Genomic DNA, 18,656 nt, shown 5'->3' on the forward strand with positions numbered 1-18,656 from the left:
TAAAATGGGCCATTCAAAGCCACACTTTGTGTACATTACTTGAGTATTTTTAGGCTGTGATATTACTGTTTTCTTGTAGCCTAACAGGAGTGGTGAGATGTCTGTCGAACAGCGTGTACCTGCCCACACAGTCCTGACAAGAAGTCTAATCAGGCAAAATTAGTCAAAATTTAACTGTGTGGGCAGTTCATGCAGGTGCATAGAGCTTGTAACAGATGTGTGCAAAGGAGTGATGACTTCAAGTCATAGTGAGGTGTGTAATAACTTTAAGCAGAGGGACTTCATTAGTCAAGGTAGGCAGTTGCCTGGGGGCCCCCAACCTAGAGGGTTGCTATGATGTTTGATACAGTACATACTCAAATACTTCTTTACTGATAGACATAGCCTTCTCTGGAATTACTGACAAATTGTACTTTAAGCACCTAATTTAGCCCATACTCCAAAACGCACCCTCACATATTACAGAAAAATGGACCATTCCTGAGATGGCGGGTTTGAAAAGGCATCTCATATCACCTGAGCTGATGAGATCTGAACATCTTTTGGCACAGACAGCGCCGGTTCCTCCCTATAAACTATAACAGCCACTCTGTTAGTTTCGGCTACTATTCTTCCCTGTGAGCAATAAAACTGGAACACCTTCATATGGGCTCTAACAATTACCTATGGCAGTGATAAATAGATTACATTTCCCTTTTTTCTTTGCAATAAGTCATAATTCTCTGTTGTCAGGATAAAATGATTTTAGTTTACCATTGCAGCTTGACTAGTAGAGATCCAACTGACGGCCATTATTCATCTCTTGTTCAAGACAAGTCTTTCGGTTGGTAATTTCCATGCAAGTGAAAAACTGTGGGAAAAAAAGAGAAAACAAAAATATATATAGAAAAGTCAAAATCCACACAATGAAATATATGCTATAAAACTTTAATAAACTCACAGGTTGGCACCAGGCAAAACCAGAAATCAGTTGCCTGAACCACTAAATCTGCCCCTGACTCTACAGCTTGATTAACAAGGACTAATAAGAAAGTTCAAATAATAAGTGTCAAAATTATAATATCGAGAAGGGCCAGAGTTTGCATATAGTATTTGATTATATTTATGGAGAAAAATACATACAAATATGAAGAAGAGGCACAAAATAATGATTGGCAGCATCAGTTTATCTGATGATAAATATTAATGATGAATATTAATATTTTTCATTAATATTAATAATTTTGATAGATGTATTTCGGTTTGGTCCGGTCTTTTTATTTGTGCTTTCACTTGTTAATTGCAGGATACGCATCAATCAAATGTTTTTGAAACGAGGGATTTGCGGAGAAACTGGCAACACCCAAAGTAATCTCGTTGTGTACTCTCGCGATGTTCACGCGCTCAGTGCCGTGTAGGAATAATGGCTATCTTTGTAGCAATGGCTCGAAGAGGGTACAACACAAGAAGCATATCAGAGCGTTTTAGCTGACCAGGAAGAACGTAAATCACCGGGCACCCCCTCCTACCCGGTTTTCAGAACGGATGGGTAGAGGGGGTTCTGCCAAAGGACACAAGAAACGAAAGAGACTTGGAGGGAAGGGGAGGAAAGCTAACGCTACTTTGATAGCTAGCGTCAGCTGGCTATCAACACGGTTGTCACTGCCGGGGAACAAACACGAGTAGCCGTGATAACTGTGCGTCGGAAGGATTTAGGGAAACGGAGACTAAACGCTGGAGCGTGTGATCAAATAACCGCATAGTCGCTAATATGAGTGGACCAGGCCAGGACAGCGAGCCAGAGGCTAAAGTTCTTCTCATCAAGCGGCTTTACAGGTAAGTTGACGAGGCCGTTTTTGCCAAGCTAACTAAGGCGCTAATTAAACGGCATTGTACTAGCTAACTTAGCTCTGTCAGTGTTTGCTGTTACATTGAACTGTCGACATGGTATAAATAACCTGCCACGACAGCGAGTCCCCCACAACCGCTGCGAGTCAGTGCACCATCGGGCAAACCGGACGCACATTATGCCCTGAGTGAGTGTAGCATGAATCAGGCCGTTAGGTAGCTAAGTCTGCCATGACTGTCATTATTGCGGCGAAACAGAAAGGGTTTGGCTCGTTAGTGTGACACTTGGTTGACACTTTTTTATCTCTAACTGAAGATTGTTATTAATGTTGATCTGCTCCATACTCGAATGCTACTTAGGGCTGTGGTGGAGTCTGTACATAAGCTGGATGCCATCATCGGCAACAAAGCATCCTACAGAGAGGTCTTCAAGCCGGAGAACATCAGTCTTCGTAACAAGTACGTTCACATTTGTGAGCTGTGTGTGAGTGTGAGTGTGTGTGTGTGTGTGTAAAAAAGAGGCAGGAGTATATTGAATTTATGAATCTACACAGTTGTTTTCAACATCCGCATGGGTTTAAACTACTTGTGCCTGGCTAGTGCCTCATTACACTGTTAAGCGTGTTCAAATGTCTTTCACTGTTCAAATCAAGCTCAGACATTTCTGGTACATCCACTGTGACCACATGTCACTGGATAACTTCAATTCATTTTATGTGGGTGAATGATTAACAACTAAATTCGGGAATAATGTTCCAGCACCAGTCGTCTTCTTGGTTGTGTTGTTTTTAAACTGCCACAATTGTCTGTCACGAATTCGTAAAGCCCAAGGTAATATCTTCAATTAATCCAGCAAATGACGCAAACAAGAAATCATTACGAGCTGAAACTGAGGAGGTTTTAAAAACATTTTATCCACACTAATTACTAGCTGAAACTAGCAGTTGCTTTTTTTTTTTTTTTTGCATATTGATGATAACAATTTTCAAAAAGAGGAAATTAGAGATAAATGTGACAGAACCATGGTGCATTTGTATAAGAAACAGTGAAGGAGGAGGTCTCTGTGATCTCGAGTGCTTTGTTAACCTTTACTTAGACAAAGTTGACAAAACGGGTTTTCTTCCCTGTCAAATATGGTCCAGTGAATATCTGAACAAGCAGTTGCATTAATACCACAGCACATGTGTATATGCATTACATACAAGTGTGACATTCCCTCTGACATATTTGGTGAGTATGCAAGTGAAGTTGTTATTATTGTGAAGTATTAGATTACTTCCTTTTAGGGAGTCGAGAGTAAAGGAACAAATCAAATATAGCATCCCTTGGAAGTAGTGATAATGAGTATCTACGTGGTTATCTGACTGTATCAACAAAATCAGGCTGCACACTTTACATTATTCTGGTGAACATCGTGAGAAACAGAAAGAGGCAAACATTGTAGTGACACGACAAATATTGTCTAAATATTTGTCTAATGTCTTACACTATAACGATAGGTTGATATCTTAAAGCTAGAGTAACTGTGAGATGAGAGGGAATCATCTGTTGGTAAGCATCGTATTAGGAGTTCACTTTCAGGTGTAGGCCCACCTGTTCCTGCAAGACTAGGTTCACTCAGTCCTCCAGTGATCCAACTCTCTCCTGTCTGTGTTTTCAGGCTGAGGGAGCTTTGTGTGAAACTGATGTTTCTCCATCCTGTCGACTACGGCCGCAAGGCTGAAGAGCTGCTCTGGAGGAAGGTTTACTATGAGGTCATCCAGGTTATCAAGACTAACAAGAAGGTAACTGCCTCCTGCATGTGCTAGCAAACCAGTTTTTCTCTTGTTAGCTGGCATAACAAAAAGGCCACCACATAAAGGTCAGCACTGCCATTTTGTGTTCACTGGCCTGTAACAGACATCAGAGTACCTGGAATGTGTATATGTTACCCAATAGTGGCTCCAGTGTAAATGTTTTGCACTTTGTTCTGCTGTTGAACTAACACATTACAACTACTAAGTGACATTATTACCATTAACAAATGCAGCTGGATTGTCTCTGGATTACATTTTTGTCCATGTTGAAATTCTTGCCATATATCCAATGTATTCTTTCTCTCTCTGTCTAATGTTAACTCTTTCCTTTCTTTTACTTGTCCTGCAGCACATCCACAGCCGCAGCACTCTGGAGTGTGCCTACCGTACACACCTGATCGCTGGCGTGGGTTTTTACCAACACCTGCTGCTCTACATCCAGTCTCATTACCAGCTGGAACTGCAGGACTGCATTGACTGGACCCACGTCACAGACCCACTGATCGGTAGGAATGGGTATCATTAACCTTTGAATAGTACCGCTCTACTTATTCATACTGCTTATTGATCTAGTACTTTATGATGCTCTGTCTATTTTATATTGAGTCTTTAAATGCACCCATAACATTCAGGTGGCTAATGCTTACTTTGAATCATTGTCCCATATTTGGGCTCAATGTTGCCTGCCTAAATGACATACTTGAAGTACTTTCGGCAACGAGACATGAACTACGAGGTAGACATTAGAAAACTCAGCCTCTCTCCCAGTGTGTGATGGACTTTTGCTAGATATTTCAAGAGACTGCTCGTGTTTCTGCCCTTGCTTACAGGAGCCTTGTTGCACTTGTGGCAGTGAGCATTGTCAGCATCACCTCTTGTGAAGTGTAACTACACGTTTGAACATTTAGTTCTCTCTGCTGTTGTCACTGAAGAGCACAGTGTGTTTGTGTCTGTGTAATGAGACAGATAGCAATGCCCCCAGCCCTCACACACAGGCTCAGAGAGAGAGATCACTCTTCTGTTTTGGGAATAGCAAAAATCTAACTTGACCTTAAATGAAAAATGGAGGTGGTGTGATAAAATGTGGAAGATTAATGTAATAAATGGGTCATCTCTCTATCCCCTCATCAATTGGCTTATGTCTTATGACATCAGGTATCTGTGGCGGCAGGTGCAGCAAGTATGTCTGGATCCCTTGTCTTACGTTCTCCAGTACCGACAGCAGAGTATATACTAATACTGATTAATACTGCAATCTCTAATAATTTATGACTGGTGTCTGTTTAATATCTGGTATTGGTACCCATCCATACAAATCATTTAGATACACAAAATGCAACCATTTATAAAGGCATAGGTGCAGATAAAGAAAACATAGAGCAAGGCTGCTTAGGATGCCAAAATGGCCAGCAGCTGCCCTGCTTGTACTGTTTGGTTCCATACCTTTTCTTTTTTTTTTCAAACACGCTGCAAAAATGTGATTAATAGAAATATGATATTATATTGAAGCACTTCAAAATGTGAATTCGTCTAGAAATTCCAATTGATTAATGTGTTCTGTAATCCTACATTTCAGCATGAATTTTATTCACAAGTTCTTCTTTGTCACACTAAAAAAAAGGCAGTTTTGCACATTAGCAACGTAGTCACAGAAAGTGTTATGTCTTAGTGGGGTCTAAAGTGCGGGCTCTACTCTGGTTCCATTTGTTGCCTTAATGGAATGCTTGGAAGCTGGAAGCGTGTTCTTTTTATTACTTAACTCCAAGTAATTTTGTAGAAGTGCATCAACTAAACACTTGAAAAAGAAAAAAAAACATTGTTTAAATGTTCCCCACAGGGCGAAAGAAACCAGTGTCAGCCACCCCCAAGGAGATGGAGTGGGCACAGATGGCCTGTCATCGCTGTCTGGTCTACCTCGGAGATCTAGGTAATAACATGATAATAGAAAATGCAAATAGTTAAACTCTGTCCTGCTTTTAAAGGTCTGAAATGGCGAGTGTATGATTCAGTGTTCGGAATTTTGGCTTAGTGTAACTGTCAAGAGATTGTGTGGTTGATTTAAAGTCATGTGATACTGAAATATTTGTATTTAGATTCAGCATCATTTAACTGAACATCACACAATCAATGCAAATTGTGTCTGCAGTCTTAATATTCTTTGTCCAATGTTTGTAGAAACATTTTAGAGAAAGGTCCATTATTAACTCAAATCATTATCAGGTGTTTCTGCCACTATTCATTGGCCATACCAAAAGCTTTTGTCATTGCTGATATCTATATTTGTTATTGGTATGTTTAATGTTTTTTCTTCAGCCCGTTACCAAAATGAGCTTGCTGGGGTGGAGGCTGAGCAGCTGGCAGAAAGGTTTTACCATCAGGCCCTGTCCGTCATGCCACATGTGGGTGAGTGAATGCAATCCACATTTTATTAACACAGGGAGAGTGTCAGAGGTCTTGTAACAACAGCTCAAATGTTTAGTACATAAAGAAGCAATTACAGAGATGTTTATTATGTTATTGTGAAAAAATGTAATGTTTAGATTAGATTGGAAAAGCACTGTATTCAAGGACTAAAGTCCAACTTTTTGGCAAATATTCATGTTTGCTTGCGTGCAAATAGTTAGATCAGAAGGTTGACACTACTCTTAGCATACATCCTAGAAACAGTGGGGAAACAGCAAGCCTGGCCCTGTCCAAAGGTAACAAAATACCCTTATCAGCACATCTGCTGGTAAATATATTTCCCAAAACTGTTCCTTGATGATCTGGATAGATAATTCATAGGGCCATAGTTCCTTTAAGATAAATGGGTCATTGGTCACGTACGTTGTCAACAATTGTATTTGTAGTTGTAATGATTTCTTGAAGCCAAAATTCTAAAATACTCTTGCATCTAAATTCTGCGAGCATGTACCTCCAATCCGTCCTTACACTAACAATAAATCTTCACAAATCGCATATGTTATAGAGATTTGGCTCAACAGTAATTAAGCTCCATACTCTTCAATGTGACACACATATTTCCAAAAAATAATGTTAACTAGTTTACGCACCTTTTTGCCCACCTGTCTACAGGGATGCCATTTAACCAACTCGGCACACTGGCAGGCAGCAAGTTCTACAATGCTGAAGCTACCTACTACTACCTACGTTGGTAAGGAATGTTTATGTGCCATTATTACTTGTCATTTTAGGACTCAGATTTCCTAGGTCTGAACTGAAATGTCATCTGTGCTTAGTATCCAATCAGATGTTCCCTTTGAGGGCGCTTACGGGAACGTAAAGCGCCTGTTTGACAAAGCTGCCAAGATGTACCATCAAGTGAAAAAGCACGAAATGAAAAAGCTCTCTCCATCTCGACAAAGGTGAGGAGAATTTGCAGGATTCTAGAAAGTCTCAAGACACTGCATTTACAACAAAACAAGTGTTTCCCTTACTCTTGTAACTCTTGCTTACTTTTAGTACTTTAAGTTCTTTTTATTTACTTACTTTTTGGAAATAAAATGCACTCACTTGTATTCTGTCTTACAGCAGACCAATGCAGCCAGTTTTTGTTTTAAGAATTAACTTTGATCTGCACAAATTCCTCATAGGCCTCACTAGCTCATAAAAGCCCTCAGGGCAGCAGTGGTATTACTAATGATTTTTATCGGCTTACCTTGTGCAAATCAGTACCATTGTAACTAGTGGTGGGATAAAGCAGCATCTCTCTGCTGGGATTATATAATTGATCATCCCTGTGGGGAAATTAGATTGTTGAAGCAGCAAACATAGCTGGATTGAGTAGGAATAAAACAAATAGACAGTGTAGAATGTACAATAAGCAATCGTACAATGTAGTGTAATTCAGTAAAACTCTTCTGCCATATCTGCCTTTTGAAAGCATCTGACAATCAGTCTTTGCTGCCATTGTTTGAAATATGTAAATTTTTATAGGTTTATTGATGAGGTCTTTTCCTTTAAGGTAAATTATATTGAGAAATGTTAGTAATACTTTCATAAATGTAAATACATAAGCCGAATTAATTAATTAATTAATTAAAAACAGTTTAATATGACTTTGACAGTATTTATGATCAAATTCATTCCATTTAATTCTTTTGGAATAAACTGTAGCGCCATCGGTGCTTTGCAGTTGAGCATGGCCCTCTCTTGATTGAGCGTGATTGCTACGTCTTTGAGACTATGACAGTGTCAACAAAATCTGAACATAATAGGCATCATAAATGCTGATTTTATAGCAGAAAAGAGTTTTATTAGAATGTATAGAACCGTACTGGTGCATCTAATAAATTGAACACTAAGGGTATTTATCTTAGACACAAATTATTTTGCCATGTGGAATATCTGTTCTCATATGTTTCCTGAAAAGAAATCAAATTTAGAATTCAACAACTTTATTGATCCCATAGAGAAAATTGTGCAAATGAGCATATTTCCCTGTATGTTAAACTATTTCATTACATGTTGTTTAGCAGTTTGTAAATTGCAAAAACACTTAAAATCACTCACTCAACAGTAAAAGTAGTGACGGTATTAGCATTTTTAAATGAACGCAAATGGCTCAATTTAAAATGTAATCAAAATACCTGTCATCTGGCATTTATCAGTAACCTCGGATTCTTGTTCTGCAGATCAAAAGACATTAAGCGCTTGTTGGTGAGCTTCATGTATCTCCAGAGTCTGCTGCAGCCCAAGAACAGGTGAGTGGTTGTGCTGTGGCTCATTTCTTGTTTTTTAAAGTATTTATCCACTATTTTCAAAAGCCAAATCCACAGCTTTACTGAATTTCAGTCTTTAAAAGCTTTATTGTTATGCTAAGGCCAAATGAGCACAGGGTTTTATGTATGCTTAAACATTGTCACGTTAATGTGACTTTAGCTAACCTCTTACTTCTATTAGTGATATCCAAGTTAAATATTTGATGTTAAGTGTGAGCAAAGGTTAGTGGGATGGCAGTGGCTCAGGTGGTAGACTGACCATAGAGTCGGAAGATCGCGCCCCTCTCTTCCCGGCCACGTGTCTGAACCCCCAACAGCCCATCCCCAGCGGTGACGTGCCTGTCCCAGGCCCGTTAGAAATTAGGAAGGGTTGCGTCAGGAAAACTGTGCCAATGATCCTGTTTTGGTGACCCTGAACTCACAGGATACACCGAAAGGACAAAGAAAAGTGTGGGCAGAGGTTAACAGCGTAATGTTGGCTGCCTGCAAAATGTTCAAACACAATGCTTTAACTACCAGCAATGTGTACAAATAGTTCTTGAGCAAACATTACCAGTTACCACTCAACTGTTTCTGTGTTGGATTATTCATTGCTAAATGTAGATTTTAGTGCATGCATCTTTTTCATTACGTTTTCCTTCCTTTGGTCTGTTTGCATTTAGTTTGATGGAGACAGAACTGACGCCACTCTGCCAATCAGTGCTGGAGGACTTCAACTTAGTGTTGTTCTACGTGCCACCGCCTCCACATGGCAGCACTCACCACTCCACGAACGAGGAAGAGGAGGAACAGCAGCCGCAGCAGCAGCAGCACAGTGAAGTCTCCTGCCCCGTGCTGCCTGACGCCCTCGTCTTCAAAATGGTGGTCACTTGTCTGATGGTGGTGCACAGCCTAAAGAGGGGAGGTTAGCATAGCACGATGTCAATGATGTTGGCCTGCCCATTTCTGTGCTCTAAAATGTTTATATTTATTTTGGTAAATAATTTCTAAGAGTAGTAACCAAACTGTATTATTTTTCTTAGTTGAATTAGTTGAAGATAAAGAGACACCAGCCAGACTTGGTTTTATATTTGGTTAGTTTTGCAGTTAACTAGGCAACACAACTTTAGTCTATTATACCAACTAAAGTTGAAAATGTTTTTTGCCATCGTAGGAGAGCTTGAAATTTAAATCTGAGGAAACACATCTGCTCATACTGGTATTAATTTTTCATGATGTAAAACTTTGAAAGTAAATATTTTTACGCGACCAAATGTTGATGTATTGTGTCTTCAGGGTCAAAGCAATACAGCGCATCCATAGCTTTTACCCTGGCTCTGTTCTCCCACCTGGTAAACCATGTCAACATCCGACTTCAGGCTGAACTGGAGGAAGCAGAGAGCCAGGTGCCTCCACTTCATACTGATGGCACAGGTGAGACGTAATCACTTTTTTTGCATATGCCACTTACACTGCAAGTTCTTAAAACATCCTTGGCCCAGCAGAAGCTAGGAAACTTCCCAGCCAGCATCTGCTAAACAGACAAACATCTCTGTTGTTGGTGATGTTGATAAATTACATCTTTTATCATTAAAGTGATATTTTTTAGAGAAGCAGTACTCCATAACTTATAACAATGTATTTACTGCCTTAGTGCTTGGCTTAACTGGCTGTTGATTTTAATTTGAGCTCATTTTCACGAAAAAGTCATTGGACAACATTACATTTATGTGAAATATGTTGTTAAAGTTATTAGAGAAACTTATTTGAAATCTAGGATGAGTAAAACCAAAATATATTTTTCCAGTTCTAGATGACATGGAGATCAGGGATTTGTCGGCTACACAGACCGATCTCTCTGATGCGAAGCCTCTGCAGAACGGCTCCTTAGAGCAAGAAGATGAGGAGGAGGTGACGAAGGATGAAAATGGCTGTGAATTGGTTGGTGCCAAAAAGCTTGTAAGTGTGGAAGAGCAGTCCAAATTGCAAGAAGAGAAGCAAAGGCAGAAGAAGAAGTACACCCGCCTCTCTAGGCTCAGACGGCGTCGCTGTGCGCGCAAGGATGGTCATGGAGAGGATGAAAGCGACCTGAGCGAAGGCTTCGAGAGCGAAGATGAAGATGATGATGAAGAGAGGAGAAGTCGTGCTGATTCAACAGGTGGTACTGTGACAGAAACCCCCATTAATTCTTCATCTATCAGGGAAGAGCCAAAGGGAGACCCTGTAGGTGAGGAGGCCAGCTGGGGGAGTGGCTCAGAGGAAGAGGAGGAGGAAGGTGGAACAGCGTTTGACGTAGAGACGGACTCTGACATGAACAGCCAGGAGTCTCGATCCGACCTGGAAGACATTGAGGACACTGAGAACCCGGAAAACTTGGAGGGTCGGGCTCGGGAACACCAGGAGGAAGATGAAGAACAACCAAAGGAAGGGGCAGGAGACAGGGATGGCGATACTCCTCCAACCACCAATGGGCCCCTCATGCCTAGTGACTCCAGCATCAGCAGTAACCTCCAGGCCATGTCCACACAACTCTTCCAGTCCAAGCGCTGCTTCCGCCTGGCACCAACCTTTAGCAACATGCTGTTAAAGCCTCAAGCGTCATCTTCCTGTGATATTCCCACCACTACTGATGCTTCTGCTCCCCCTGCCCAAGAGACTCCTACTCCTCCTCCTCCACCACCGGAGGCTTCACCCAGTGACATGAATCCTGGCACTGCCAACGGAACCAATGAAAATGGTAATGTGCCTTGTGTTCTTTTTAAACAATTATTGAGTCAGTGACGTTACTTAAACTTGTCCTTTTTTTAAAAAAAAATTCATTTTTGTGTGACCTTCCTCTTTAGATTTGGACTCCGATTCGGAAGGCAGTCAACACAGCGCTCAATCAGTACAAAGTGAGAAAACCCTATTAGAGAAGCTGGAGATCATGAGCAATCAGGGGCTGTTCCAGGTGGTAAAGGTTTTTGTTGACTGGCTAAGGACAAACACTGACATTATTGTCATGTGTGCACAGGTGAGGGGACTGTTTTGTTTATGAAAAAGTGATATCTTAGGAGTATTTCTACTAATCTTTAAAAAAAAAAAAAAATCAAACTATTCTTTCTGCAGAGTTCTCAAAGCCTATGGAACCGCCTCTCTGTGCTGCTCAACCTGCTACCAGATGGCAACAAGATGCTTGAGGCTGGTGAGTTACTGATGGACTGTACTGCTGTGTACACTTGTCACAACAGCAGGCAGATCTTGGATTTTTATTTTCACTGGAATCATTAACACTATAATGCTTTGCATTGTTGATACTTTCAGACACGAAATTGAGATGCAGAGCTTAATGCAAGAATAGTTTCTTTTTCTTCATTTTCCTGCAAGGCTACAAGTTTTAGTTGTGTACAAGTTAGATTGCACCATTGCTTGATTGGTAATCGACACTACAACATTCAAAGTAACTTTAACTATCGCACAGTCTGCCACTAACTCTTAAATCATTTATATGAGCCACGTAAAAAATCTGTCTGGTGGTTCTTCATTTGACTAAATGCCACATGTGAAAATAAAGAATTTCCTGGAAAATAAAAACTTAAACAAATCATTTTTTTTTTTTTCCTTTTGCATATATTGGTAATTTTCAATTTTAGCTGATTTTTGTAAATCTGTATAGCTTTATCCAACCTCTGATCTCAACCTGGGAATGTTGACTGACTTTACAAACAGTACTAATACTCAACTCTCACACTGAATGTTGGTCTGCCTGTGTGATATTTACACACTAATGACTGTGCTCTGAGACCCCAGCATGCTTATTATGTTTATCCATGTGTGCACTGCAGAGCTTGGTCTGAATGCAGAGGTGACAGAGTTGGTGAACGAGTGTGAGCAGCCTGGCTTGGTCCAGAGGCTTCTGTTGCCTGAGGATCTGGCTCTGCGACACCTGCCTGCCCTCAACGTAGCTCACCGTCGCCTTGACTTTACTCGTCGAAACCCCTCGCTCACCCCTCTACAGGAGGTACACACACTTAAACACATACATAGGATTCAAATTTATAAATGTTTAGTGCTTGTTAACAATAACTTAGGTCACAGAATTACCGGTGTATTACCAACTTGGCACGTGACTTTATTAAGATGTGTAACATTTTGTAAAATTGCCTTGGAAAATACATAGTAGACCATAGAAAATGTACGGATGTGAAAAGGCCTTTCTGTGTTTTGTGTTCTCTGGGTCAGGTTTAATTTAATTTAATCAATACACACCACTATTACCTCTTTGCTGGGAAAAGGTGCTGCTGCTTGTGTTTGGGACTTGATGACAAATCACAATGTTCGTCACCATCTGCAGTGTTAAAAATGTGTACCAACATGTTACTTTATCACTTTGTTTGTCCAGTACGAGTGTGTGGGTAAAATGGGGACTGCTTTGTGTTGGTTGTCAGTAATGACAGTAATAGAAGCCCAAAATGTCCTTAAATGCTTAGATGTAATGTGTTTTGGCCACTTCAGGTAGGACAACTAGCCGTTAACTGAATATTGACACTTTGTCAGCTTTAAGTAGAATATGGCGGCTGTAGCTCAGTTGGTAAAGGCAGTCGTCCGCTGACCACAGGGTAAGTGGTTCGATCCCCGACCCTGGCTATATGTCGAAGTGTCCCTGGGCAAGACACTGAACCCCTAACAGCCCATTCCCCTCCCCAGCTGTGCAGTGCCGGTCCAAGCCCGGTAGAAATTGGGGAGGGTTGCGTCAGGAAGGGCAAAGGGTAAAAACATGCGGACAATGATCCGCTGTGGCGACCCTGAACTCACGGAGCAAGCCGAAAGGACAAAAAAAAAACAAAATGTTGGCAACAAAGAGGAAGAACCATTCATGTGGGTTAATGTCTCCTGGAAGTCTGTCAAATCCAAGTTCCTCTGTCAGCTCAGTGTTTTTACAGAGAGAAAAAAAAAATAAAAAAAAAAATAGATATAGATAGATATAGATAGATATAGATAGATAGATATATAGATAGATAGATAGATATATATATATATATATATATATATATATAGATATATAGATAGATAGATAGATAGATAGATATATATATATATATATATATATATATATATATATATATATATATATATATATATATATATATAGATATATATAGATATATAGATATATAGATATAGATAGATATATATATATATAGATATATAGATATATAGATATATAGATATATAGATGTTATAGTTGTTTCGTCTCTCTCTTTTTCTTCCAGTGTGTGGTGCGAGTGTGTTGCATTCGCAGTTTTGGCCATTTCCTAACAAATCTCCAGGGCAACGTGCTACACTTCAACCCAGAGGCGGGCATCTTCACCAGTATCAGCCAGTCCAAACAGGATAATCTAGAGCAGCAGGCCAAGGCCCAGTTCCGAATGGTGAGTGACATCTGTATACAACAATGGCCAGACGAGCCAAAAGGAGCCTTTTGTCAGTCATGTCTCATTACTGTGTGGGCTGCTCAAACAGCCACCGTTGTTGAGTAACTGCTAACCTCAATTAATGTGAAATTTGCTAAATAATGAGCCATAATAAGAATGGATTTAGTTCTCAATAAAACAGCCTTAAATGTTGACTCTCCTTTTTTATCTTTGTCTATCCAGGCTGAAGAGGAGGCTCGTCGAAATCGCTTAATGAGGGACATGGCCCAACTTCGACTGCAGGTTTTTACATGATCACTCTCTCCTTTTGACTGCTTACCCTGCCCATGTTTCCCTCTGTCCTAATGTCAGTAATTTCAGCCAGAAGCCCAGATTTCCTAACCCTTTATAGATGTAAAATGTCGGAAAAGCTTTAGTCTAATGACTCGAGAAGAAGCTAATAAAGTTAGCTTTTGTGGAATTTTTTGATCTTTTCATTTAATTTTTGCTGATGTTTTCTAGAATGGATGTGGCTTAGCTGACTTTATCATGAAGAGGCATTATGATCTGTATAAGAACCCAGGGATAGTCGTTTTGTTTTTTGTTTGACTATTTAACCCATATTCCTCTTATTAATCGCACACCATCAGCTGTTGAGTTTTGGTTTGATCCTTGCAGCTGGAGGTGTCGCAACTAGAGGGCAGCCTTCAACAGCCTAAGGCCCAGTCATCCATGTCTCCGTACCTGGTGCCAGACACAGCTGCTCTCTGCCAGCATCTGAACCTCATCCGCCAGCTGGCGGGCAGTGGCTGTTTCATCATCATCATCCCAAGGACAGGTCAGTGCACTCCTTCATCCCCTGTCTGCACGACGGTGAGATGTTTGTGCTGTGAGTGTCAGTGAGGGGCACTTTTCATGATTTTGGATTTTTACTGTGGATAGCAACAGTCAAGCAAAATATATTATTTGACTACTTTCTAATTACTGAGCTTACCTTCAGTTTAGTATTTTCACATACTTTTGAATGATATCTGGCACGAGACCTGACACTAGTATTATCAGTGCATTATGGGGTATGTGTCAATAGCGATATGACAGCTGTGGTTTTTACATTGTCAGCTTGATACCTTCCTGCTACTGTCTAATTTGATTTAATAACAACTCATACAGTCAGTCAAATTACAGTAAATGTGCTATGAACGCTAATGCAACATCTTTTAGCTGTTATAGACCCGATCTGTCTCTTTACAAAGTGGATTCAAGTTAACTCTGAGCTACGCTGAAATCAATGGTTGCTCAGGTTCTTCATCTGGACTGTTTCTGTGTTGTAGTTATTGATGGACTTGACAGGCTGAAAAAGGAAAATGCTGGCGCGAGGGATAGCATACGCTTTCTGGAGTCTGAATTTCGCAAAGGAAACAGGTGGGTGCATGTAGTAGAAGTACAGTGACTGAGCTCCTCACTGTCTACATTTTTAAAAAACTGATTGGTGTAATATGTTGAACGTGACGTCACGCTCATGTAGTGTTCTTTATTGCCTCGTGTAGGTACATACGCTGTCAAAAGGAGTCAGGTCGCAGTTTTGAAAGAGACAAACTGAAGCGGCAGGACATTGAAGCTTGGTAAGCCCTGCATGCCTTCTATCTGTAGCTCTCTTCATCTTTTTAACATGCTCATTGTAAGAATATGACTAAATTACTTTATTTCCACTGGTCCTCTTTCTTATTTCTAGGCATCTGTACAAGATGGTGGACAGTTGTCGTCAGCTAACAGTCTCTCAGAGCAATGGAGATGAAGATACAGCCGGTATGGTGACCATTCTTACCGGCCATCAAGTGGAAGAGCTTAGCACTCAGTCTGCAACAATGAAGGTCAGTATGTTATAATAGAGACGCAAAGAAACACTCAAGAAGTTGACATTTACCACCAAACCTAACAAAGCTTAATGGATTTTCGTTTCTGCTGCTTGTGCTACAGACTTCATGTTCATCGTTTCTCTGTTGCTGTGTAAAAGCACTTTTTCTAGTTGTGTTGTGTTAGTAGAAATCCTTTTTTCTTTTTCTTTTTCTTTTTTCTTTTTTTTAAGTTTTTCAGAGGCCATTTTTTAGTATCACATTTTCCAGATGAAAGCTTTCTCTTTTGGCCGGGATTCTCTGAGATGACTTTTAGTCACTTTTACACTGAATGACCCAAAGCGTCATTTGTGAGAGAAAGCATGTTTGATTTTTTTACTATCAGCTGATGGCAGAAGTTGGACCTTGACTGATAAAGAGGGTGGGCCAATATTATATAGTTAGTGTTGGTTGTTGACAGATATAACTGCATATGTGTGTTAAGTAACACGGTTTGTTTACACCTTGAACGTATGATAATCTAACATTAAGTTTATTTAGAGTGTATGATTAATACTGTAAAATAACTTGCTCAGAATATCATATTCATAATGCTTCGATAGTAAAAGTAGTTTACTGTACAACATACACTGTTTTGGACTTCTTCAGGACAGCCCCTAGCCCTTGTGCATTCCAGCCATTAAATATGAAAACACATTTTATGGGTGGTGTAGCTAAACAATGTACAGTGCCGACACTAAGGACAAGTTTTCCCTCTTAACATTATTTGATTTGCTTGTTTTGTTTCCCCCCCTGCCAGTCAGCGATCCAGGCAGCGGGTTCAGCGGGCATGGAGATGAAGAACATTGTGGAGTTCTACCAGCAGTGGAAGGAGATCGGCTGAGAGGTCAAAAGGGGGGGCAGCTGTCGGCGCTGCGAACAGCTGATCGATCATAACACACGCTCCCTCTCTCTCTCCCACTCTTTTGCTCTGTGTGTATCTGCGTCTCCAAAGGCAAAAAAAAACCAACTCAAAAGAAAGCTGGATCGTAGGAAACGAGTTAAGGCTTCGAGGGCTGAAAAAGTAAATACAGTGGAGTTTAAAAAAAAAAGAGAAATGCGGGCGAAACGGCGCTATAAGAAGGAGCAGATCTCCCACTCCTTAAACCTAAACATGATGAGTGACCCCTGGTGGTCAGGGGTGAGGAAACAGTGGGGGAGCGCTGCACAACTTTTCAAGTGCCCCTGGTTCACACCCTAACCAGGAATACACTGTATATGTTAGCAAATGAGTACATACATGTCGAGAGAGAAACCACACACATGCACTCACAAACACATTTACACTCACAAGATTTCATATAGATATTTAGAGCAGTGGTTTAGTTTCCCCCTCCCACCTCCCCTTACCTGTGGCTGTATTTGAGAAACGGGTTCTAAAATGGGAGAGTCTGGCAGGGCTGTGTTTAGCAAAGTTCAAGGTGTAAGAAGACGACTTTGAGACAGAGAAACTGCACTCTGTCCACCTGACACCTGAGGCTTGCTGCCTTCACAAATAAACCAGGCGTCTCGTAGCTCATGGTCCTCTAGAAAGGGTTGAGGAAGACAGATGTATGCTTCTCTGGGATTGTCTCTTTCCTGGTGGCTTATTTTTTTCTTTTTTTCTTTTTTTTTTGGTTTTCTTTATTTGTGTTGTCTTTTGTGACCAGTGACTTATGTATTGTTATGATCTCTGTATGAGAAAAGAAGAAAACACATGGCAGGTGTTGCCCTGTAAAAGGTTTTAATTTGGATTTTATTTTTGTACCCAAATTATGTTTATTTTTCTTTTTTGTAAGCTAAATCAGAATGATATATGCAAGATTGTATAAGAGAAGACGCTGTTGTGTGTTGATCCACTGAACAAGTCCTTCAGTTCTTAAAAAAAAAAAAAAAAAATCATATAATCTAGAATTTATTTATCAAGGTGTCATGTGAGGAGGAGGGAGGTGGACGCTGATTGGCTTCATGTTGTAGCTAGCCTTAAAGGTTACTTTGAGGAGAGGGGCTGGGTGCCTTTCCAGAAGAATGTGGGTTGTGTTTGGACCCCTGTAAACTAAAATGTATTCCATCTACATCACCATTTCCATAGTGACTGTCCCGTCATACGCCGTGCAACAGAAAAACAGTATACGTGTGTGGCCATGCATTGAACATTAAAATGAAACTCATAAAAGATGTTGACCTCCTTCTTTTGTTCATCCCTCTGTGCCACTTGACCACTTCCTCACCATATACATAATAATTAGTGCAGAAACTGTTTCAATTGGGTAATTGACAGAAAATTAACTGACAGCTCTACATTTGAAGTTGAGGTTTTTCATCATGAGGAGTTTGTAGAAACAGATTTCTTAATCAGTTGTTGAAACTAAAAACAACTTTGTGTTAAAGACACGCGGCAGGCATGATTTTACAACTGTAAGATTATCACGGGAAGCAAATGTATCTTTTACATGAGATGAACAAACACACTGTTCACACTACAAAAGATATCTCCTAGGAATGTGCTTTTCCATTTGATAGGCCAAAGCAGGGCCATACCAGAACACGTTTTTTTTTTTTTTAAATATATAACTGTAGCCCCATGCATTGCTGCTAGGTTGACTGAGTTGAGGGGAAGGGCTGTGTTTTTACCAGTGGTCAAGTATTTAGAATAATGAAAAAAAAAAAACTATTATGTCCCCTGGAACAGAAAACCATTTCTAACACCGTTGGCCTGAGGATTTGTGAAGGCACTGGTGTTTACAGGGCAGAAGAGTGATGTAAGATGTGACAGAACTTGATCCCATGCTAACGATTAAAAATCGGGATATCTTTAACCCACTGATTCAATTTTGACTGTTTGTGTGTCACGTCTCAAACGTTTGTGGACTAATTTGACAAATGTCAGTAATAATTGCTAACGCATGTGCAGCACTTTCACATATTCACAGGGAATTTTCTAAAATTGTCATTTATATAATTGATTAACTCTAAGGGAAACAGTGCAGTGTTCTATGTATTAGTGGTCATGCAGTAATTATTAAATATTGCTACAACAAAATACAGCATGTGAAAAAAGATGCTGTA

At 40.2% G+C, this 18,656-nt stretch overlaps 1 protein-coding gene across 1 annotated transcript; it reads left to right on the forward strand.

The window, feature by feature from the left end:
- The first annotated feature begins 1,364 nt into the window (after positions 1-1,364).
- Positions 1,365-17,765, forward strand: smg5 (SMG5 nonsense mediated mRNA decay factor). The gene is made up of 22 exons (XM_067510974.1): positions 1,365-1,815; positions 2,188-2,286; positions 3,488-3,611; positions 3,973-4,129; positions 5,461-5,550; positions 5,937-6,026; positions 6,699-6,777; positions 6,863-6,988; positions 8,258-8,326; positions 9,007-9,248; positions 9,620-9,757; positions 10,131-11,060; positions 11,167-11,336; positions 11,432-11,507; positions 12,148-12,323; positions 13,576-13,734; positions 13,960-14,019; positions 14,395-14,554; positions 15,048-15,138; positions 15,264-15,338; positions 15,449-15,587; positions 16,369-17,765. Exons 1-22 carry the CDS (start codon positions 1,751-1,753, stop codon positions 16,450-16,452), a joined length of 3,399 nt encoding a protein of 1,132 aa, XP_067367075.1. The 5' UTR covers positions 1,365-1,750; the 3' UTR covers positions 16,453-17,765.
- Positions 17,766-18,656: the final 891 nt, after the last annotated feature.

This window comes from Channa argus, chromosome 7 (genome assembly GCF_033026475.1).
Source record: "Channa argus isolate prfri chromosome 7, Channa argus male v1.0, whole genome shotgun sequence".
Classification (NCBI taxonomy): domain Eukaryota; kingdom Metazoa; phylum Chordata; class Actinopteri; order Anabantiformes; family Channidae; genus Channa; species Channa argus.

Excerpts from the sequence above, each read along its gene's own strand:
- smg5 (XM_067510974.1), top strand. The coding sequence starts at position 1,751 with ATGAGTGGACCAGGCCAGGACAGCGAGCCAGAGGCTAAAGTTCTTCTC. Across the intron at positions 6,778-6,862 it reads ACCTACTACTACCTACGTTG|TATCCAATCAGATGTTCCCT; the intron begins GTAAGGAATGTT and ends ATCTGTGCTTAG. Across the intron at positions 11,508-12,147 it reads CAACAAGATGCTTGAGGCTG|AGCTTGGTCTGAATGCAGAG; the intron begins GTGAGTTACTGA and ends TGTGCACTGCAG.